Below are 25,782 nucleotides of genomic sequence, written 5' to 3' on the forward strand. Positions count from 1 at the left end.
TGTTCCACTTGCAGAAATCTTACAAGCTGTCCACCAGAGGTACTTTTTTACCTTTGTTCTTTAATTTGTGCATGCTTAAAGGCAGCATTAACATTTCTCTATTTTTTCCTGTTTTTATAGTATTTACTTCTTTTTACAAAATAAATTCCAGTGCATGTTAAGCATTGGTCTTTTTTCCAACTTTGCTAGAAGGCTGAATCAAAGACAGTGCACCTGGAAACTGAATTTTCTCAGCACTCAGCATGGAGGTAAGGTATTCTCTTACTGAGTGAATTCTTTTACAACTACTCATCATATGTTTGACCAGAGTTTGTATTTAAAAATAAAATTTTAAAGAATATGACTGAACAGACCTTCTATTCCTAAAATCCCAATTCCCATAGCTCAGGATCAGTGTCATCAGTTTACCAGGCCCACAAGGTGACCTTCTGTCTGAACAATTCAGTTTAGAACTAGGCTATCTAATCAAAAGCAAAAGCAGAAGAACCTACTACCTCAGCCACAGGTAAATAAAACCAAAATATTGATACTGTTTTTATGTAGAACATGGAATTTGTACCAGGCCACATCTTGACGAACCAAGTGCTGATAAGCATTTACAAGTTCCCTATCACACATGCACTGCAACACCTCATAAAATACATCCTGCCTTCAGGTTTGTGGGCAGAAGTCCATATGAAATGGAGAATTAACCAGGCAAGAAGTGTAGAAGAAAAATGTAGATTCAATCATACAGTGGTACTCCTCCGTAACTTCCAGGAACATCTGGGTCTATAAAGGAAGAACTGGAAGAACCAGGTACATCTGAAGAGGAATAAAACCTAGCATGATGAATAAGAAAACTCTCTAGATGGAGGCCATGCAACTCTTCTGTAAGACAGCTATCTGTTCGAGAAACACATAAAGAGATTTCTAGATGTCCTGGAAAAAACATAGTGGACATCTAAAATCTCCACCCTCTCAGTAAGCACTACTTTAGTTTCACATATGACACAGAAAGGGCACCAAACAAAATACTACAGAACAAAACACATTAGCAACAAAGGCGCTTTTCTTCATGGAAAATTTGAAATGCAGAAAGAATACATCTCTGCACAATACACTAAATGCTGTCTCTGTAACACCACCTATTAGTTGCAACTGTCACAGCTGAACAGACCAGAGGGCATATGAGACAAAAAAGTCACAGTAAAAAAAAAAAGGCAACCACAGAAACCTCTGTTTAATACTAAAATAACCTGAAGCACCTAAATCTGATGAACATTTCCAGTATGTATTTAGTGCCCCTTAAAGCACAGTAAATGCAGACCTTGTGGTTTTCCTCAGAAACAGAGAAAACAGATGAAGCTCAAGCAGTTTTCAGCAAGGATTCAGAAAGGGAATTATGAAAGGAGAACTGAGAGGTACCAGATATTCATTTGCTAGTGAATTACCTTTATTCTGATTGCACACCACAAGTTTTACTTGGAAAGACAGCAGAAAATTCTAAATGAAGGCTATTTCCCTGAGAATAAAAGAGACAAAACACCATGCACCAGCCACAGAAAGAAACTCATAAATTCTTCAGAAAACTCAGAAAGAATAAATTTTTCAATTGAACATATTGTAAAAAAATCTCATTTAGTAACACCCTACCAACCATACCTACCATACCAGTAATATGGACAGACGTATTCTCAGCCTACACTTTACTAAAGTAAACAATATAAGCCAGTTCATAGACTATAACAGGATATTCCAAAGGTTAGCCTCTAAAAGGTAGTAGCAACTTTGTTACAGAAGTTTCCCACAAGCAAACTACATTCAATTATAATTTCTTGTAAATTTTACCACAACAAACAAACCTGAAGCTTTGACCCTCTTCCGTCTTGTCCAGGGATTAAGCAGCTTTTAATCAAGATCTGTTAAATACTGACAATGTTAGACCTCCCCACAATGTTTCATTACAAGAGGAACAGCAAAGCAAGGACAAATGCACAGAAAACCGCAGACTGTGATAGATGAAGGAAAGGACAAATTATTTATGTCAGTCTATTTGCTATCCTTAGAGAAATACAACATTTGGTATACAGTTGCTCATCTTATCAGGAGGTCTCAGGATTTTTGTTACAACTTGATAACTGATGTCAGAAGCTGTGTAAAGAGAATGATCATGAGGGACACTAAGATCAGAGGAAAAAAGACAGGTATCATATTTCAGACTATGAGATCACTTAGCCCAGCGTGTGTCTTCTTTGTAAATATAAACCAAAGAAATCAAATTACCTGCAATACTAAAAATAATAAAGGAATAAACAGTCTATATTTAATCAAAGAGAAGCAAATCTCTCTGACTGGGAAGGGCATTATAAAGAGTAAAAAAATAAGGTATTTCTGGGGTTTTTACATATTTATTTACCTGCTTGTTTGTTTGTTTGTTTACACACACACATATCTATTTATATATTCATGGTTTTTTGTACTGAATCTCAAAATCAGGACATCTTATAACGTTGCATTACAATCCTCGTAATTCATTACCCTTACACTTGACATTTATCATATATCATATCATAGTGCTGGGGAGCAAAGTCTGTTCACAAGAAGATCACTTTTCAGTGATTAAAATGATTTTACATCCCCAAATATTCGCTCCCTCAACAAGTCAGATGATATCTGAGAGAAATGTACTACCTTTGTCATATGCCATATCGCATCTGTAAGATTTGCCTCCTGTCAAAAGCGTACTGAATATATATTAATGTTACCATTGAAAAGTACTTGGTACCTTCTGGCCAGGTTCCTATATTTCTATATTACAGAGAAAATATCAAATACAACACTCAATTTCTTGTTTCACCATGAAGTAAAATTTGTCAAGAAATTCTGTATTTTAAAGGAATAGTTACAATGAGCTTTATGATTGCTTGTTCTCATAGGCTTCCCATTGTGCACAGATCATCAATGGAAGTTTTGCTACTGACACTCAAGGCAACAGAACTGGGGTATAAATATTAGGTGGAGAAAAAGAACATATCTTTTTTTAAAAAGTATGGTTTGCACTATTACTATCCATTGAAGGGCCAGGCTAATGCCAGATATTTCTGACGTCACCCATAACACAGGGAAGAAATTCAGTAACACACAAATAGGTTTTTGGTTTTAGGGTAGTTTTGAAAACCCAGATGTACAGGAAAACCTCAAAAAAAAAAAAAAACCCCAAACCCACAAACCATAAAAGCCCCAAAACTCCACACTTGCACATTTGTGTCGTTCCTTCTGACACCAAGAAACTAAAGGGTGGCATGGACAACTTGACTGCAGCATTGGCCCCTTGCCTGAATGAAGGCCACCCTGAACCCACATCATGAGAGAAGGGCACAGGCTTCCTGCCCTACCTGTATCCATTGTCTGAACAAACAGTTTCATCCTCCGACCAAAGGTTTCTGCAAATAACCCACCTTTCCGGCACTTAAAATCCTTGTTTGCACATCTTCACCTGCTTGTAAAGATCAGTGCTCCTGGGATATCAGGAAATCCATACTGATGTACTTAACTCCTCTGAGAGACTTAGAATACTACAACAGTAAAACTTTTCCATTGCACTGGAGGAATGTAAGAAATACCACCAGAGAAGAAGGGGAGTCTAGTGTTAAAAAATAAAAAACTAACAGGCAGGGGAATTTGTATAAATAGTCATAGCTCAGTTGAAGTTAATGGGCCTATGACAATTTACACTCACAATGGATATGGCCCGTGACTTCTGCTACCAGATCCTTATTGAGTGTAACAACAGACCCAAAAAAGCAATATTCCTTTACATTGAGCACACAGCATGGACAAATATTTCCTCCTTAATATCTGAAAAGTAGTACATCACAGAATCCCTTAAAGAATTCACTGAAAGTTCCAGTTACTGAACAGAACAATTATGTTGCATTTGACTTGAATATTTATCTACTAGTTACTAAAAAAACAACCAGTATGAACTGAAACTCCATATTCAATGCCTAAGATCAGTAAAAAATAGCAGCTAATCTTTATTCTACAGATTCTATCAGATTATGGACTTGTTCATATGAATCAAGGTCTGAGAGAGCATTTTAAGCCAGTTAATAAATAAATTATTCACTGTATTTATTATTAACTATTATCTATAAATTATTATAGATGAAGTAACTAATTGAAATGTCATTAGCAAAAACACAGATACAAATGGACCTAGTATTTGTGACAAACTAAAGAGAATATGTTTGTTTGTCAAAGAGCAACCTAACTTTGTTGTAAACTTTACAACCTAATATATAGGCTGTTGAAAATATTGCCAAAATGGATTATGAAATCAGTATTTTTAAATACAAAACTCAGGCTCCAAAGTCTGTCTCTAAAACATAATCCAAATAATGTTTTAAACATATATTCTAATTACTATGGTAGGAGGATTCTTTTATTACTAAATATTTAAAAATTATTTGAAGACAAGAAAGGGACAGAATTATCATTAGTGTTTAATCATAGGCCTTCACTGATTCTTGACACAAACTGGTTTCCTCAGTAGGCATTGCTTTAAGCAGGTGTCAGCACTCTTAGCTGAGCTGTGTCCTTAATAAAATATACTATGATCAATTATTTAGGTGGATAAAACCAAAGGAAAATGGTGTTGCCTTCCTTTCTTTCACACACTCATCCATCATTGCTCCTATAACATGATAAACAGCCCTCACAGGCAAATATATACAAGAGAAAGAAACACATATAAAGGTGGCAGGTCTCTCATTAGATAACTACATGCTGCTATGGCTTCTTGGTATCATATTCAGGTATTTATGATTGCTTTGCACCTTTAGAAAAGTTTTCAGTGTACATGTAAAACATGTAGTAGTTCCCAAGTACAGCACATATGGAAGCATAGACATAGGTGGCAGGGTTGCTTTTACTACAATAACCTGGATAAAACAGTCAAGGAAGCAAAACTAAACAAGGATGTCAATGTTCTGAATTTCTGTAAGAAACAGATGATTGTCCCTAGCTGTATAACCAGCCACAATCCTCCTGATTAACACATGTAACTTCAAACAGATGATCTAATATTCTGCCAACAACATTCTAACTTCTGCCTATGAACTCCCTCTTTCAGTTTACTCAAAGGACATTTTTGTAAATTCTCCCTTGGCTTTCATAGGTGTTAGCACGTTGGGATGAAATCTTGAAATTACATGAGTCAGCTGGCAGTCCAGGGAGGGCTGCAGATCTGTTTTGCTGAGTGTCAGATACCTTTAACAGAAACATTTCTGTTACAACCACAGTTAGTGAAAATTTGAAAATAAAAACCTTCAGAAAACTAATTTCAACATATGGGAACACAAACCTGGCCATGCAGCATTCCAGCTTCTCACTCACCAAAGAAGCCATTATGAGCCTTCTTCCCCACCCCTTTATTTCAAGGCATGTTATCCCCCTCAGTCTTATGACCGTCTAATAAATTGTCTTTCTCTGACATCTCCAAGGAAAGTCAGCAGGGCCAACAGACCCTCTCTGAAGAGCCTCTAACAAGCTGTTCCCTCTGCTGACAGAGGAAAGCAAAATTCATAGCAGTTATCTATCCTCATCCTGCCATGCCGCCCTGAGTGAACAAGCACACGCAGGTCAGCTCCAAAAAGGTCTTAGAAGAGTCCACCAGATGGAAATGTCATTATAACTGCTGCTGTGTCAGACAACAAGTAAAACTGGCAGGGACCATCCTGGGCAGCTCAGGGAGGGCTCCAGCACTGGGGTTGCTCATGCCTTGGGGTCAGTGCTGGGGACCAGGTGGTTCCACCTGCTTGGATAGGCTTCGGCAAAGGAGGGATGTGGCTGGGGGGACAGAGCTGAGAGATCATGTCAGCTACCAGAGAAGATGGGAAAGCCATGCAGGGCAAGGAGAAAATAACTTTGATGGCTGCAGTGCTGAGGGAGCGGGGGAAGGGCTATCTGGCCTCACCAAGGGGACTGGTCTGGGAACTGGGGTCCCTTCTCACCCTGCAAATGTGTGACAGAAGGACAGCCCACCTCCCACCAGGCTACTCTGACCTCGTCTGGTGTGATCCCCACACCACTCTCTAAATGCCACCAGGGATAAGCACAGTTTGGTGATTACTATCTTTTACAAAATCCTTTAAATTTTCAGGTAGATGTTAATGCATTGTGATTTAGCTACAGAAGCAGATATTGTGCACAAAAAAGGAAATTTTTAATATATTAAAATATATACAATAAATAGATTAAATAAATATTAAAAAATATATATATTAAAGTGGATTTAAATCCACTGACAGAACTTTATATATATGCCAGGAAGACAAGTAGGAAATAGAAAAACTTGAGAGAAAAGACTGTGAAAGCATGTCTGAAAATTGCAAGTTATAAAAATCCAAAGAGAAAGGGAGGTTAAAAGTAGAACAAAGGAATGATTTAAAACAAAAAAAAAAAAAGAAATCCTCTGGACATGTCTTAAGCTTTTCATTTTGGTTGTGGGGTTTTTTAGTTTCTTCAATTATGGGGAATATAAGCTTTCTACAAAGTGCTTCCTGGCCTTTTTTTCAGAGGTTAAAAATTAAAATGTTTCTGCAAAAAGGAAAAAAGTCAAGTAATTAATTTTTTTCAGAATTAAAAATGTTTTAACTGACCATGCCATTAAAAATTTCATTTTTGGAAGAATATAAGCAAATGAAAAAGTGAAAATAACTGTACTGTATAAAAAAAAAACATATTTTTTTCTTCCTTCGGAAGAAAGAAGAAAAAAAAATATGCCAGTACAGTTAAAACAGAACAAAGGTGGCTTTTCTATCTCAGTTACCACAGAGATTACACATCAGATAGCAAACAGCTTTGCAAAACACCTAGAAATGATCATAGCACCACCTATAAACTGACAATGTAATTATATGTAGAAGTGTGCATCTTCAAAGTCTTCTGCAGAACATTTTCATTAAAACTACAGAAACATCGGGTATTTACTGAATTGTCAGTTTTCCAGTTTTAAGGAAAAATTAGCATATTCCACCCACTTGAAAAACTCAACATCATCTAAATTATGTCTTTAAAAACATCCAAGTGACAATATGAAATACTTGTGAGTTTCTCTGCTACTTTTCATTTATGCAAAATGAAATAATTCTAGGCAATGTTGCAGAAAGTTAGTTTGCAATTACTTCCCAATATTACAGACAATTATCATAGCTTCTCTTTGATAAGGCTTATTTGAAATTTTCCAGTCTGAAGATTTTTATTTTTATTTTTTTACTTTAAAGGAAATTATTAGGTGTTTCAAAAAATAAGGGAAGCTTTTAATATTTCATTTCTCTTCAGAAAAAAAGTAAATTTAAACCCCAAACACAACCAGTACTAGTAGAAGGAGCAAGCAGCCACTTGTTTGTGATGCTATTACATTGTCTTGCCATTGAGCAGACACATGAGACTCTCATCAGCCCAATATATGAGAGTGCACCTGATATTCTCCAAATACTGCGTATACAGCAGGCTTTGCATGCATATATGACAAAAGAAAACTGCTTGGCACCCATGGTTATCTCCTAAGGTTGACTGAGGCACTGCTGTGAGGAGTTTGCGGGGGGCCCAGGATGGCAGGGACTCTGGAAGTGGGATGAAGAGGCAGGGCAGGGATGCATACAGTGGCTACCACCAGAGGAGCACATGTCTCCCTCAAATCTGGAGCAAAAACAAATGATTTTTGTGTCTCACCATTTCTTTCTGTCAATGGGCGAATAAGGATGTGTCTCATGTTCTGGGATGGTCAGTGCTGGAGACAGCAGTCTCTTATTAGTGTTCCCCACTTGTCATCTGGCTCCAGCAGCCAAGGTCTGGCTAGAACAACTAAGGAATCCAGAATTCATCAAATAATTTTGGTGTGTTGTCATAACTTCACATAAGAGGTTTGTTGGCTTTTTCCAAATTAGGAAAATTAGCTTTTTCTCCACAGGAAATTCTATGCCAGTTTCAATCAAGGCCTCTAGAGTTCTCAAAAATTAAAAATAAACAGACACTCTTCTATTTCAGCCACTGGAAAAGGGTGGAAATAGCTCTGCAGCTTCCCTTTTCTGGAGTTGGAGTAAGAGCACCCTGAATCACCCAAAACTGCTGGGAGGCTGAGATATTCATCCAACCTTTACATAATCCCAAAGGTAATTTCCCCTTACATTTCTTCCTTTGGACTTAAAATTACCTACTGAATGTTTATTAGACTGTATTTGCAAAAACTCCTCACTTCTTTTTCTTTACTTCCTGTGTATAACCAATTAATTCCTGATTGTCACATTTTTCCATTTAAATCTTTCCTCAATATAATAGTGGATGCTGGCTGCATTGTTCCACAGGCAAAATAGCTCACATTCCAAAGTCAGAATTAATATATTTTCAGATGCCACACACATGATGCCATGCAAACATCATTAGCTAGATACTCTCTGAGTAGCAATTGTACCAACACCCAGCTGTGTAAATTAATGTAATGGGGTTTAACATTAGTAAACTTTTCATGAATCAAAATATATGGCAAACTCAATTAGGAGAACAAATGCTTACCCAAGTTTGATACTTCAGCATTTAGTTCTCAATGCTTATAAACTGAGATTCTGTATATACTGATGTATCTGTCAGTCTGAATCACAGAGTATATAAAGGCACAATGATCACCCACAGCGCGTTATTGATGGAGTGCCTGGAACCTGAAACTGCTGATTTTGTGTTACATTTTTGCTCTTCTCTCCATTCCTCAACCTGGTAAAAAAAAATATGCAGCTTCATTGCTGTATATGTAACTTCATTACACACTGAGGTGGTCTTTTCTACATTAATTACCAAGTGCAGTATGAAAATGCTACTTTCAGCTATCTACAAATGAATATCACCACAGCAGCTCCAACCTGAAAAGTGACTACAGCTTCAGCTCTCTAACATGGCACACCTACAAGGATGCCTTAGTTATAAGATTCAAATTCCTGCATAATTTAGCAGACATTTGAGCTGAGAATATGTTTTTTATGTAATGAAGCATTCATTGGACTCTGTGAACTTAAGGGTCTTTTCCTCCTTAAGTGAGTCTATGGCTGGGAAGCAGCCCTGCAGAAAGGGATCTGGGGGTGCTGGTCTGCAGCAGCTCAGGGTGAATCAGCAGTGTGTGCCCGGGCAGCCAGGAGGGCAAATCCCATCCCGGGCTGCATCAGACACAGCATCACCAGCTGTGACTGGGATCATCCTGCTGGATTCAGCCCTGCTGCGGCCTCACCCCGAGTCCTGTGTGCAGTGCTGGGCCCCACAGACTGACAAGGGTGGGAAGGGCCCTGAATGCTCCAGAGGAGGACAACAGAGCTGGTGGAAGGGCTGGAAGATATATGCCATGAGGAGTTGCTGAGGACTTCGGATTTGGCTGCTTTTGGAGAGCAGGAGGCTGATGGGTGACCTCACTGCTTTCTCTAGGGCTATGAAGGGAGGAGCAGAGGGAAGCGCTGGTCTTATCTCCCTGGGGTTCAGCTACAGTACACATGAGAAAGGTTCAAAGCTGCATTGAGGTAGGTTCCAAATAGATAATCAGGAAACATTTTCTTACCAAGAGGGTGGTCAAACTTAAACGGGCTTCCTAAAGAGAGGGTCTATGCCCTGTGCCTGTCAGTGCCTTAAAAGGAGGCATCTGAACAACAGTCTTAATAATGGGCTTTAACTTTCATCAGCCCATGGAGTGATCAGGAAGCTGGAATAAATGGAATAACTGTAGGTCCCTGCCAACTGCAGCTACTGTATCATATTATGCTGTATTGCATTATATTTTATTGTATCATATTTTATTCTATTATTTTCTCTTTTGTGTGTTTACTTCTCTGTTACTTACTGTGCAATAATAAAATTACTTTGTTGTGATTAGGCAGGCAGAAAAAAGGAGGTTTGTCAACATAATCTTGCAAAACTGAGTCATATATAAGTATAAGAATATCTATATGCAGGTCAGACTGCTGAACTTAAGAGATATTTCCCAACTTGAAGGAAAGCACGGTGAGGCAGGAGAAAAATGCTTTTTGGCATGCAAATTCAACAGCTGGGAAAACTTAGGATGGGTGGAAGTATGTGTATGTGTGTGAATAAATATTTATAAAAACAGAGATTCTGTGATATACCATTGCTTGTGTCCCATCTAAAGTACTCCTTTGCCTCTATTATGTTATTGGAGTGAACAAAATGAGAATTTGGATGCTTTAGATTAAGCTTTTTGCGTAGTATGAGAAACTGCTGATGACACATGCTTCTTGCAGCCCTACTTTCAGAGTAGTATTACCTCAAATATTTCAGATTTTAGACTTAACAACGCAGTACCGATTTAAAACAGATTTCCTTTCTGAATTTTATTTCTTCTTCTCCAAAAATAATTCCTTCCATCACTGCTAATGCTATTTAATTTTGAATAGAATGGTTCAAATGTTATTGGTTTGTACCATCTGTTTGAGGGTACATGTTTTTCTCATGTACACTAGATTAGCTGCATCTAGGTTTTTTGGCTCTTTCAAACTGAAATAGAGAACATAATAATACAAAAGTAGGGAAAATCTAACCATAAAGCCATAAAAATTGAAAGGATGATTTATGGTGTGGTGTTCCAGCATTATCTCATTTTGTTAAATTACCTACTTTTCATTAGAATAGTCTTCCTTTATCTTTGTGCCTAACTACAACATTCACGCTTTCCTTGTATGCAGTTAGACGCTATTCAGTCTCCTAAGGAACTCTAATTAAACTCAATGTGGCATCAAATGCCTACAGGAAGTCTCAGGGACATATAACTGTCCTTTTGTAAGACGTACAATAAATACTTTGAAAGCCATTTAAGCTACTGAACAAATGAGAGTAGGGGAGGGATAGAGGGAAAAAGTAAAATCTAAACACACTAAAGATTGCTGGTTGTATCAGGGATGTCCAACAGCTGCAGTAGCTACTTGCCAAAAGCCCAAGGGCCATTACTACTTTGAATATCAATTTACATATATCCTTAAAGGGAGTAACAAGTGTCTTACTTTGCTTGCAAGGTCTTTGGTAGTTTAATACAAACTGTTTCTCTGAGCTACTAAAACCTAAGCACCTGCTGCTGATCCGGAATTTGCTGGAAGAGGGCGTGTTGGGGTCACATATTTACAAAGAGCTGTAAACTGGCTCTTTGCCATGTGTTGCACAGCTTATGAGTCGCACCTTACAGCTCATCTGATGTAAAAGCCCAGGCTTTTTTGGCTATCAAAAACCAAGCCACTGCTCTTTAGACTAGGAAGCGGGCTGTGAGTGAATTCTCATCCACAGAAAACATCAACTCCCTTAAATATTCATATACAAGCTAAAGTTCTAAATTTTGAAAAAAGAACTCTTAGGAAAGAAAGTATTTGTGTTTTTGGGTGTAGTGCATGCTTGTAGCCCTACATATAATGAATTACATTCAGTACAATGCATGATCCAACCCATTTAAAAGCATCTCGATGGTACTGCTAATAACAAGTGGGCAAGTGTTTCCTACATTTAACCCTACATTAGCTTAACTGTAAGAAATGTAACTAAATACCACTTCTTCATGAGGTATTTAGAAACCTTGCCCAGATACAGGTCAAGTCCTGTAAGGCTGGTTTTCTGTCTTTCCCACCAGTCTGTCTCAGTAAAGCAATGCATCTGCATTACACTTTAATTTACACAAGGGCATTCGATTTATACAATAGCAAAACAAAGGTAAAACTTTCATGAAGATTTATTTTTCATCACCTGTGCATATGCTTGGCTTCCTTTGTGTTTTGGGGGAACAACATGGGCTAGAGAGCATAGCAGATTGAAACCAACCATTATCCTGTTTTCTCCCTACCTATTCCCTGTAAACTTCTTTCTTCAGTTCTTCCCTTACTCTAACGGAAAGGAAAGAACCTACCACTTGTAATAGTTTCCCCAGATAACAAGCTGCAGGAATACAGACACTTGTGGTATGGATATCAGTTTAAATACACACCTGGCTTTTAAAATTCATCAACTTTGTATGTGCATTGAATTTCTACTTCTACCACTAAATAATGTAAAATGCATTAAATTGTTCATTATTTATTTACTTGTGATTAGAAAGGATTTAAGTGGAAGATTAAAGCTGAAGAAACAATGTCATGCAGGAAGAAGTCGTGATCTGGTGCAGTGCAAAGCAATCTGAAAGAGTATTTCCACTGCTCTTTAACCCTGCCTTGAATTACATATGTTCTGGGGGTTAAAATGAGAGGGGGAAAAGTATTTTTTGAAATGCATGAGTAACATTAAGATAAAAATTTCAGGTTTTATTACAAGATAAACTGTCAGCTTCCTCTGAGTACATCTTACATCTCTGGGCAGAACAGAGTATAAATTTTAGTTATATGTTAATTTGTGATGTCATAAACTTCTGAGCCTTTTTAGGCTGTATCCTCCATAACAAGAGGAAAAACTGAAAAATTGCACTCTAGAATAGATAAGAAAGAAAAAAATTTAGTGCAACCTTTGTTTTAGTTCTGTCCTTCCTCCAAATTTCCTGTCTTGGCCTGAAGGGCTGTCAAAGGACATTTAAAATGATGAAGTCAAAAGCAGATCTGAGATTGTGGATCAAAATCCCCTGAAAGGAGCCCCAAACCCACAGGAGGGTGAAATACAGCCTCCCCCTCAGCCTTGAGAGAAAAGAAGGAAACTGACACACAGGGGCTAAGAGGGAATTGCAGCATGTTTCAGCCAGATCCCCAAATTGGATTGTCAGGGAGTCAGGAAACCTGCCAAGACAAACACATGCTGTTTAATGTAGACCAGCCCAAGATAATCTGTGCCCCAGTTCCTCACTCATAAAACAGGATAACATTCCATGCTTTATGGGGAGAGGAACGTACCCAAAACATTTTGAAATAATCTGATCCCATAGCAGAGGAAGGCAAAAAATTCCCAAGATCCACCATGTCCATTTGATGTACAAAACATGGAAAGACAAAGGTTAAACAACTTGCTGCAATCACACAGAGACACAAGTACAGTCAGAAATTAAATCCAGACCTCTGAAATTACAGTCCAGTGTTTTAATCACAAAATTCTTTTTTTTTCCTTGATTAAAACAGGAAATGAAAACACAAGTATGAGCTTATTCTGTAACTTCAACATATTACCACAAGCATCTTAAAAAAATATACATCCTAAAAAAACATGGCTGTCTCAGCCACATGAATATTTTGATGAAACAAAAGACATGCATGTCATTCTGGAGGAAGCACATCATCAAACACCTGGTCCTTATGGGCCTGAATAAACACTGTAACCTCTGAGTTGAAACAACCTTGTATTGTTTAAAAAAAAACATCTGTTTATGTGAATTTTAAGATAATCTTGTATAATTTACAAGATTAATAGCATTATCTGTGGCTGAACCACATTGAGAACAAAGAAATTTGCCACACCACTTAAGGAAAGAAGAAGATACAAGTGGTGCTATTATTTGACGGTAAGGAAATTCTTTCTTTTTATTGTGATGTCAGATACCTTTGGTTTGCCAGACAAATTCAGTTTACAAAACTATTTTCCCCCTCAGTTACTGTCTTTTACATGGTAGACTCCACTCAGGGTTAGGGAAACAACCTGTGGGTGAAGGGCTCTCATGATCCACTGCTTTCTACCCTCTTTCCCAAGACCTTATATTCTCTTTTACATCTAGTAATTCATGATGAAGATTCATCACATGATGCAAATGACTTTGTTTCTATCATAAAGATATACGAGCACCCCTCACATCATACAGAAATTCCCCTTTGGTATCACAGAAAAGGTGTGCTTTAGGATATGGAGACCATGGAGAATAAATTGCACAGGAACCCAGCCTCGTCGCTGGAGTTTTAACACAGCCACATTACTGGTTTTTAGACATTCTGTTTTACACTGCTTGAAAGAACGTTTCTTTTTTCCTAACTACAATTGCTTCATCATTTTTCTTCAATGGACTGAATCTTAAAAAATTTCCTGTTATCCCAAATTACTTGAAAATCAGGCATAAGGACATGCAAATTTATTCTGGATGATTAATACCTAAAAAACTCCTCCACAGAGTACTGTTGGTTTCTATTTGGTGGCAGAGTTTCCTCTCACCTATTTCTCCTAAGAATCCAGCATACAGACATCAAAGGCTGCAAACCCATAACTGATCTTAGTCAGAGTTCAATAAAACAGGGACTTCCCAAAGTTTCTTGGAAAACCCAATTCCTCAGCATAGGGAAAGAAATGTTCAGCTCCTGACATCCTGAGCAGATTTCAGAAAGGTCACCTAGGGAAAAATGCAGCAGTGACAACAGAGATGTTTCCCATACACTTGGCAAGGACTGAACTTAGGGTCATTACTTTCAGACTGCATTCTGTGTGCCTTCCTTACTTTGCAAAGGCCTCATCAGATTTTCCAGAAGCCCTTAAGAGCCAACAGACTGAATATTCAAATATTAGATGTCTTCCATCCCTTCAAGGTGTCACTAATATAGTTAAACTTCTTCAAAACAGGAATTTCCTCAACGGGTAAAATTTAATCTAACCATTCAATTCAAAAGAAAAATACTAGACTAGAGAGCACACAGTCTTTTAGAATGATGTTATCTTCTAAGAGCAACACTTCTAGAAGGAAAAACAACTGTTTAATTCTTCTGTTCTTAGATGCCAAGATATTAATGCCCATTGCTTTGTTTTAAATCACAGTATAATATCTCTGGTATTTGTCAAACTTTTTTTTACATTCACACACTTGTAACTTTCTGAAAGATAGGATGTCCCTCTTTTGAGAGGCAAAGCTAAAAATATTAATGATGCAAAAGGTAAAAGCGTAATGCAGTGACAGAAAGGACTGCTAAAGGGTTGTGCTCCAGTAAAATAACCCTTTAGTAGCACAGTCCTCTGGATAGCAAAGACTAATCAGAAACATTTTTTTGACCACATTTTGATTTTATTTTTTGTTAATTGATTAATTTGATAAATAGAATAGATTGTTACTACAGAGAAAATCCCTAGAAATATTTACACATAAAATAAAGACAAATAAATAAAATAAAATAAAAAAAAATTTTAAAAAAGAAAGTAAAGACATCTCCAAATAATCTGCAGCAATTTATGACTATGTATTTAGTTGAAAGTTTTTACATTTAGATTTTTATGAAAACCTCTCAGCTTCTTTACCTGAAGATCAAGATGCTCTTTTGTGCTGGCAAGTCTGACTGCATAACACACATTTTCTCTCCGGCAATCTTTAATTGCTGATTAATTCTAAGAATCTACAGCATGGTCTGCATAAAAATACCTTGCTAGATAGTATCTACATAGGTAATGTTTCTTATCCCTTAATATTCATTAGGTATAATTTTAAACCATATTACAATGGTTTTATGTTTCAGGTTTCCACTGAAGCATGTCTTTTTTGAAGCACTAATACCAACAGCAATAGCTCTTGTGTGCGAGGCTGCACTGTGCAGACAGTGAATGGAAAGAGTCCTTTGCTCCATGAGAGATCCTTCCAAGCAGTTAGATATTTCTTTGCCTTTTTCCACCCTTCCTCTTTTCTGGCTTACAAAATAACCTGCATGATTTTATACAAAATATTTGGTTTTTAAAAAATCATGATCAGTTTCTGAGAATAAAATGATTGTACCACCAAAACATGGCATTTTATTTGAAGGACTGATTTTAAGAAAAACTGATACAAGTAAGCATGTAATGAGGCAAAGATCTGTAATCCCTGAAAGTTCCTGGGCCTCATATGATAAGACCCTTATGACTTCTTACTAGACCTTTGACCTGACCTCGTTTTTCTGAAGTTTCAGGTTTCCCTTGAATCTAGTGGATATTAAAAAGAAAATAATCCAATAGTAGTGTACTCTTCACCTTTTAATGGCAGGTCCAGAACAATGATGGCACACTATGCTTCCAACACCAACAGTACAAGACACAATGTGAAGTATCATAACCCAAATGACAGGATTTTTAAATTATTTTTTTTCCTAGTTATTTATTTATTTTAATTTAGCGTTCCAAACCAGCAAAAGTTGCATAGCAAAGCAAAAAAAAAGTAGGAAAAACCAGGATTAAGGATGTTTTGGGAACCCTAATTTATATCCACCTGAGGAAGTCACATATGCAGTAACTCTTCACTCTATCAGTTGAAATGTTCTACTTATGTTGGCATATGTGAAATATTTAGAAGTTCATTCTCAGTACAGGAGAAGCACTTGGAAAACACTGGGAAAGCCAAAAGAAAATTAATTACTTGCTCTATAACAAAAGTATCAATGTAAAATTTGGTTCTCAGGTCTATTGGTCTGACAGAGGCCAGAAAAGAGAGGCCAAGGAAAATGTACCCTGTGATAAGCAACAAGGACCAACTGGTGGTGGCTGATACAGAGAAAGATGAGCTCTTCAATGACTTCTTTGCCTCAGCCTTCACCAGCAGTCACCCCTTCCACTAAAGACCTTGATCCTCTCTGTGGCTATGGGGGAGTGAAGTCTCTCCCACTGTAAGTGAAGTTTGGGTTCACTCTTTGAAGCTGAATAGCCTCAAGTCTATGGGACCTGATGAGATACGCTCCAAAGTCCTGAGGGAACTGGCTGATGTTCTTGCCATAACAATATCATCATATTTGAAAAGTCAAGGCAGCCAAGAAAACTTCCTGGTAAGGGAAAAAGGGAAACATCACTCCCATTTTTAAAAAGAGGAGAAAGGAAGATGTGAGGAACCACAGACTGGTAAGCCTCATCTCCGTGCCTGGAAAAATTATGAAGCAGATCCTCCTAAAAGTTATCCCAGAGTATATAAAAGACAACAGATTGACCCAAGGCAGCCAGCACAGCTTAACTAAGGGCATATTGTACCTGACCTATTGAGTGGCCTTTTGTGACAGAGTGACAGCAACAGTCAATAAGAGAACACAATAGATATCATCTATTTAGACTTCTATAGGCCTTGATACCATCTCACATGGCATCCTTATCTGCAAATTGAAGAGACATGGATTTGGACTATTCAGTGGAAAGGAAACTAGCTGGATAGATGAATCCAGAAAGCTGTGGTCTAAGGCTTTGTGTTTAGATTAAGGCCAGTGATGAGTAGTGTCCCTCAGGGTTTTCTCTTGGGACTGGTGCTCCTCAATATCTTCATCAATGACACAGACAGTGGGATCAAGAGCACCCTCGGCAAGTTTGAAGATTATGCAAAGCTGAGAAGTGCCATTGGGACAACGCAGGGACAAACCTGAGAAATGGGCCCATGAGGACCTCATGAAGTTCTACAAGTTCAAGTGGCAAGTGCTGCACCAGTGTTGGGGAAATCCCAGACATGAACACAGAGTGGGAGATCAAGTCATTGAGAACAGCCCTTTGAAGAAGGACTTAGGGATTCTTGTGGATGAAAAGCTGGATGCAACCCAAGAGTGTGAGCTCTCAGCCCAGAAGGACAATTGTATGCTGAGCTGCATCCAAAGTGGGTGTCCATCAGGGTGAGGGAGGGGATTCTACAACTCTGAACGTTCTCCATGAAACCCCATCTGGAATCCTTGGTCCAGCTCTGAGGTCCTTAACACAAGAATGATGCAGACCCCTTTGAGAGGGTCCAGAGGAGGCCATGAAAATGATCAGAGCGTTGAAGCACCTCTCTGTGAAGACAGGCTGAGAGAGCTTGGGTTGTTAAGCCTGGAGAAAGAGAAGGCTGTGGGGAGATCACACTGCGGCCTTAAAAGGTTCTCTATAGGGAAGGAGGGGAATTTTTATACTGGTAGTGCAGGACTAGGGGCAACGGCTTTGAATTGGAAAAGGGCAGGTTTAGATTAGATGTTAAAAATAAATTCTTTACTCAGAGGGTGGTGAAAAGCTGGAACAGGTTGCCCTGAGAAGCTGTGGACACTTCACACCTGGAAGTCTTCAAGGCTAGGCTGGATGGGACTTTGAACATCCTGACAAAGTGGAAGGTCTTCCTGCCCATGGCAGAAGGGTTGGAGGGGGTGATTTTAAGGTCACTTCCAATCCAGACCATTCTATGATTGTATGATTCTTTTTCCATCCTTATAACTCAATCAAGTGAGCCCAGGTGTCTTGCAGAAATTACCAAATCACCACTCAAGTCAAAATGACACTAACAAACAAGGAAGTTTTGCTTAGCTACTCAGTGACAGGATTCTAGTCTCATTTTACCCTGCTCTTCAAGTTATAATAATATTACATGGGTAAATTTGCAACCACAGCAACCTAAGCATTTTACCCATTCATTTTTAACCATTCTTCTAGCCCATACTTGCCCTGTAAACAATTACTGTTCCAACTTGGCTTTGTGGTAATTTGCTTGTTCAAAACATGAAATAGGCAAGCAGAAGTTGCTGAAGAATAGTCAATCAAATCAACCCCCATTGTAACACAATGCTACCTCTGTCTAAAATAGTTGCATCCATTCTGTGAGTTTTTGGTCAAATTAGATACTTCTTTAGCAAGAGCACTGTGGCTGCAGACAGCATTTACTGAGTTTCTGGACTAAATTCTGACAGAACAAAAGTAGTCAGTGTACATTAAGTAATTTTCCAAAGAGTACTTACTGAAGATTGTGATTTGGGCTGTTTGTTGGACCTGCAAACATAAAACAAACAAGTATTACTGACAAGTTTAGCTCAAGGACAACTTAATAAAAAAAGTCAACAGCAATCTAAAGGAAATTGTGTCTTTAAAGAAGGTTTATCTCAAGATTCAAACAAAACCTTCTGCATTCCTGAACATAATTATATATTGTTATTTTCAAAGCCATAAATAAAAATCACATCAATCTACTATCTGCTCCAGCAGCAACTTGAATGGACTTAGCTTTTTTCATAAAATATTTTCCACCACAAAAACACAGGCAGCTAGACAAGGTGTTATCTTGACACATCACCTACCTTTTAATAAGCACCAACTGAGCCTTACTATCAGAATTTAGGATGTGGCAAGGGGCTGATGAGCTTTTGTCAGAGCAGGAAAAAGGTTCAGTACTCAGCACTTCAATACTCAATCGTTACAAACTAAACTGTGGAATTACTTATTTGCGTTACAAAATTAAAAAAAATTAGAGAAATGCATCTAGACTTTTTTTCTCCCATTGATCCAAGGGCAAGCTACATAAAAGGCTGGCTTTCAGATTGGATTATTAAGTCTCCAAAATGCAATACAAGGTTTGAAAGGTGTGGTATACCACATGTCACATGTCAAAGGACAGAATTTGAGGCCATGCTTCACACAGCAGTACAGAGCTGATATTCACAAGGATGGGCCCAGAACTATGAACATTGCATAGAAAACCACTTCTTGTTCTTCTCATCAGTTTTTGTTTTTTTCACAGACTGAGTTCAGCAGCAGAGTGAAAACTACAGGCAATGAAATGCTACCTTTTTGTACTTTTTACTGACAGTTCTTTAATTTTTTCTTCACTGAGTATTTACAGACCTCTACATCTGTATTTACTTTCTTTTATTACCACTAAAAGGGTATCAAGTTCAACTGAGAAGTTCTGTGCTGGGAGAGAGGCCCCAGGCACTGACTTTATTTTCTTTTGTGCTGAGAATTTTTCTTAAAACATTAAATTCATTTCTCATTACACTATGGTTAAAACTAATACCTAGTCTACAAAGCAGTCTGAGTTTTATGACTATAAAAGCCAGGAACTCACCAAGCCTGACAAACAGAACTCCTGTTGCAGTTATTGTCTTCATGCCATTCGAAGCCACGCACTGGTAGTATCCTGTGTCTGTGGTATCCAGATCCTGGATTCGCAGACGTGAACCATAATCTGTTTTTCTGATGATGATCCGTCTGGGCTCCTGAACCACTGGAGCATCGTTTTTAAGCCATCTGACATTCGGAGATGGATTTCCTGCTACCTTGCAGTGGAGGATTGCTGTTTGCCCCTGGACGACAGTGATATTGTTTACTGGTTCCAAGAAGGTCAGGAAATAACCTAAGAGGAGGATAAAAGGTCATAGAAGATCAAACTTTACTTTGGTTGAGGTAAAAGCCTGCTCAAAAGTACCTTTGCAAGAAAGAACATTGGAAACAATTTCAATTTTCTTTCAAGCTCAAAAAAATGCAATTCGCTGTCCTAAGGACACTGTGGAATCACACTTCAATTTTGTTTCCAAAATGTTTCATTGCTGACTTCATGTTTGTGTGCAGATAGGTATGCAGATTTGAGGGTCAACCAATCAATCACTCCACAGTTTACACTCCTAACTGCCTATTTGGACACCTATTTTGAAGCAGTAGTGACTTTTTCTACATCTGACATGCTAAAATACTAACCTAACATACATCTGGTGATGTTATGTTCTAACAGCAAAAATACACCCTTGTTCCATAAAACAATGATCCCAGTTTAAACCACATTGGAATATCATTGTGATTTTACCACATAATCTTCCTGCATGATCAGACAGATTTGTCTCAAAAAGAACTACAACTGGAAAAGTTACTTTTAGATATTAATTTGACTTCTTTGTTACTCAATCTTAAAATTAGACTGATGTGGACAGGCTTATATTATGATAAATTTTCAGGATTATATGTCTCACACTCAATTTGAAGAAATAATGTCTCAGTTGCTGAAGTGACCTGTGATACAGAAGGGACCCATAAGCAGATTATAGACTGCCATTTTTTACATCAAGTCAAAATAATATGGTCAAGGAAATGTCTGTATGAATATTGTGCAGAAACATTTTGTAGTTATTTTTTAAGTGAAAACTACAAACTCTAATTAGTGGTTTGTTGAAAGTAAAGGGCTTATCAAGAAGGCTGTATTGGTGATCTCTAGGGATGACAAAAAAAAGAAAGAATTGATGGAAGAACACTGTCAAAACCTGACAATCAAATCTTTTGTAGGTTATTATTTATAAATTTAATTTGGTGTTAGGAGTCCTGCAACTGATACACATCACACACTGAAAGCTTGACAACATGTAATTCCACTGAAACAGTAATGTTGTTGTATTACCTTACAGAACAGGTAAGAAAATTATCTAGCTGTCATGCTCATATGTTTGTTCCAGTAAATTTAGACCTTCTAGACATGAAGAACCAGGAATTCAAATTACATTATGTTTTTATGGAAGTTGGATCCAAACATCAAAAAACTTTGATGGATGCCTACATGTGGACATTTCCTGTCAGATTATTTTGCAGTTGTTTAATTAAGAAATAGCATATGACAGTACACACATCCAACACCAGTAAAAAAATGGTCTACGCTGACAGTCTAATTGCTGAAATACCTTAAGAAAATTGATGCTCTGCTTTGATTTATATTTGACAGAACCATGAAATCAGTTCCTCTATAATAGCTAAGTATAGCATTGGAGAAGGGAGCAAACATCATAATATAATAAATGTACAAAACCAGACATTACTGGAAAACTGAGTTTTGTGTTCTTTACCATTGGCCTTTCAAAAGAAATCCTGTTATAATGAGTAGTATGAAAATACAATGTAGGCAAGTGAGAATTAATTTGTCACTAAATAGAAAATTAAATAAATCCAAGTACATAGAATCTCCAGATATTAAAAACCTACAGGAAAATTACTTATCCTTTTTTGTCATAAAATAATAGATTATTGTTTATGTAATTTTACATTAGCTGCCCCTATTTTTAATTTAAAATCTTTAGCAGACTTCAAAACATTCTGACAGAGCACAGACAATATCTATTTTCAAATAACTTATATAAATAGGGGGAAAAGTATATTAATGTTTTCAGCAATGTCACACCACAACATTGTAATTTGTTATGGTTTCCAGTTACATTTCATAGCTGAAAAAATAGAAATACTACAATGACATTCTGGCAGGGAAAACAAAACCAGTAAATTTACTTCTTGATATAGTCAACTGAAGCCATTGATTAAAACTTCTACTTAAGCTAACATTTTACGTACATATTTCTAGCAGCATGAAAGAAAGCATGACCTACTACAAGTTAGAAAATTATTTTATATGGCTTTTTCACTAATAGCTTGCTATTTAGAGACTAATTTCACCACCTTTTAATTATCTCTATGTAGTTTATTCTCCTAAGCCCCATTGAGATACTAGGCTGCATCCATAGGGGCATTACCTAGCAGAGACAGAGATATCACAATCCAAATCAGCTCAGTGCCTACCAGGCCACACCTGGAGTATTACATCCAGTTCTGATCCCCAAAATTCAAACATAACACAAAAAGACAGGAGAGGGTTCAAAAGAGGGGGTATGAATATCATCACAGGGCTAGACAACCTGTCCTGGGAGGAAAGACTTGAAGTATTTAAGTCTCTTCTCCCTGGAGGGGAGAATGGCCAGGAGGGCATCATCACAGTTTCTCAGTATCCACAGGCATGTACAAAGAGAACAGGACACTCATCACTAGAAGCTACATGGAGAAGACAAAGGGCAATAAGTGAAAGTAGCCAGGAAATGTTTTGTTTCAGTGGAATAAAGACTTTTTTTTGCAGTGAGGATAATTATTGACTGGAAAATGAACTGCCTGGAGAGATGGTAGAGGGCTCATCACTGGATGTTTTCAAGATGTGACTGGACAGAGTACTAGACAGTTTTGTCTAAGCTTTCTTTCCCCAGAAATGTTGGACTGGATGATCTTTTGAGGTGCCTCCCAGGCTGGAATGTTCTGTAGTCCTTTAGGTCTGTGATTCAGCAATCATGGGGGCAGGCTGAATATGTTCATAACAAGGGAGGCAAATAGACTGGCTTAAGACCTTTTTTGAGAAGAAGCTGGGCCTTTTCCAGCATGGAACCAGCACAGAGGTGCATTCCTCTAGCCCAGAGATGCTTCTGATACCCAGGAAAGGAAAGAAGCAGAGATCTGTCTAAAAGGTGAGACCAATTCAAGCACTGTAAGATGACAGACAGGGACTGTGGTTTTTCTGGCTCATTAATACATTTTTTCCTCTTCACATGTAAGTGCATGAAAGGGCTACATAGCTCTTGTGCCATTGGTCAGCTTATACCTTACTCAAACCCTTTCACTATTTCACTTTTTCTGATTTAAAATCAACTAGATGGAGTCTTCTTTTTGGTATAGTCATGGATATTACATTCAAGTATTTTTGGCTGAAAACAGATAGAAATTTTATTCATTAGGACTTATTAACTCAGGATTAAATCCATGCTAGCACTTCCCATTTTACTAATTAAAACAGAGCTACTGCAGGAAGTAGTTAGATCAGTATCTTTTAAGCCATCAAAATATTTAATATGAATCTATTATTCTGATCCTAATAATAACTACAACAAAACTATTACCATGAAAAGCAACGCCTAAGATTTATGGGTTAGTTCAGACCCAGTGCAATTAGACAGACTTCACCTGGAGTGAGCATCACTGCATCTATTTCCTGCAGATCAGAATTCAGCTTTAGTTCATCATAACTCTTGCCAATTTTACAGCTATTTTATGCAGTGCTTTGTATTACTTTGTTATTACAAACCAAGTAACATTCTAATAATATTAACCTAATGACCTTTGAAGCATTTCTGTTTTCCAAAGTTCCTCAGAGATGCCGAAGAGCAGTAGGGCTCTTTTCTGCCTCTGTCCACCCCAAACTGCACACTTTCTATTTGCTGGTTTCATTGACTCTTTGAGAGGCGAGGTTTATGTATCCACTGATTCTGAAGCATTGGTATGATGGAGCAGCCAGCCATTTCTTGAGCTGCTCTGTTATTTGGTGTCCACTTTAGATAACCCATAATTGCAATTCTTTCAAACTAAGTGGAAAATTTAACCAACCATATTCTAAAGAATGTTTTCTTTATTTAATTTCTGTGGTGATAATCAGCAGTTACATTTTTGGTAATGTACGTCACACCACAAACACAGTGTAGATGCCACTTTGATTGAATGATTTGGGGAAAAAAACCAAATTTTCCCAGGATAAATTAGGATCCCAACAAAGTGCAAAGCAATTTTTTTTCCAGTGCTGTTCTCCTTCTGTCTTAGTAAATCCTAATTTGGACAGGTATGAAGGAAAATGAAATATGAAAATTCTAGAACTTGTATTTGATTTGTGTCCTGTATTTTGTGTTAAGCATCAGTCAAGTAGAATTTTTTAAAACTGGAACACAATTGTTAATCTGTGTTAATATTAACATAATTTTGAAGCCAAAGATAAATACTCTCTATAAAATTTTTTGTGCCTGATACATATTGCCAAACTTATAAATGTCCTATTGTAAATGTCATATTATAAAGAAGTATATTTTATTTGGGAGCTGGATAACAAATACAATTTTTTTTAAAAAAATGCAAGCATAATGTCCAGAAATTTCCTGTGTTGTGAAATTAATATTGTTATATACTGTTTTTCATAATCTGGCTTGTTTCCAAGGGTCATTGAAATGAAAATGCTTCCTCTGCCTTCAGTGATCTTTGGCATGATTCAACTATGTCAAAAGAAAAATCTATCTGGTACATATTTCTGTATGTGCTGTAGGCAACAATGTTGTAAATTAAATTTCTCTTTCATTATGGTTTCTAACATAGTCTACAACCAATACTAATATTTATTTTGCTTGAACAGATTAAAAACTGTTCTGTCAAGAAGCTATGAGAGGACAATGCAACTTAATCTATACATTATGTTTTGCTATCATATTCTATGTACTCTATGAATAAGATAGCTTAGGGAAAAGATTGACATGAATTCCAGCAGAACTCTTTCATATTTGGAAAACCTTTGTTAGGTTGCCAGTACTTCATATTTTTAAATTGAATAAATTTGATATAAATATATCAAACAGAATCCCACAGCAAATCAACATTAAGATGACAGGTCTATTATTCATGTTTTGGCAAGAATATAAAAATAAGCTTTTCCAGTATGTGTCAAATCATTGTCAAGATATGCACAAGAATAGATACTAAACTAAAAACCTAAAGGGTGCAACTATCCCTAAGACCTCACATGCATATTGTGTTTCTTAGCTTTATTTATATTATTCTGGCACTTACATGTCCAAGTTATTGGCTTAAAACATATGTGTTGTTCTTGGCATGAATACAATATAAAACTATTGCTTTGCTTTTGTTATTTTAAGATTTTAGCTGTGATTTTGAAGTTCATTCTAAAACAAAATATTTTAAATCTCTTTAGTTATTCTAGATTGTGTAAATTCTGGCTTAATTGTTTTTAATTCAAGTTTTAGTTCCTGTTCATCTTTTATTGGTTTAACTCCTTTTTTCTTATGTGATTTTAAAAATAATTATGCATTCATAATTTTTAAATGAGCTTCAATATGGCAACCATGAATAGTACTTAGTAAATTTTTTTTCTTTTTATCTCAGAACTTGCAAATCGGTTATGAATATTGAAGTCTCCTGAGATGGGATGATACCATCACCCTTATTTTCCAAAAGCAGAAAGCAAAGCATGGGGAGTCTAGGTGATCTGACAAGTTACACATGGACTGTCAGTATCTGTGATACTACACTGAGATTCACATCTTCTTGTATTTTTGAGACAATGATGCTTTGAGATAATCATCCACTTTGACTCATATCCAAGCTGACTCACCTTTCTTTCTGCACTGCACAAGGAACACAAACACTGTTTTTGGGGAAAATAAAGGAAAATTGACTCATAACTTGCTAGATACCTGAAGATACAAAAGTCTTTTCAAACCAAGTAGTAATAATTGTGTATATGTATTATCACTTGTTAGAATACTTACTTCTCCAGAAGACATATATATTTATTTAAATAACTTTATG

General features: G+C 37.1%; 1 protein-coding gene across 1 annotated transcript in view; it reads right to left on the reverse strand.

The window, feature by feature from the left end:
• The window catches only part of ROR2 (receptor tyrosine kinase like orphan receptor 2), a 140,647-nt gene that overhangs the window by 15,344 nt on the left and 99,521 nt on the right, over nt 1–25,782 (reverse strand). The window contains exons 3-4 of the mRNA XM_019005344.1: nt 19,697–19,984; nt 18,594–18,624 (exon numbers count right to left, since the gene is read on the reverse strand). Coding sequence (XP_018860889.1) covers nt 18,594–18,624; nt 19,697–19,984 — 319 coding nt within the window. The remainder of the gene's footprint in view (nt 1–18,593; nt 18,625–19,696; nt 19,985–25,782) is intronic.

The sequence above is a fragment of the Parus major genome, chromosome Z (assembly GCF_001522545.3).
Source record: "Parus major isolate Abel chromosome Z, Parus_major1.1, whole genome shotgun sequence".
Lineage (NCBI taxonomy): Eukaryota > Metazoa > Chordata > Aves > Passeriformes > Paridae > Parus > Parus major.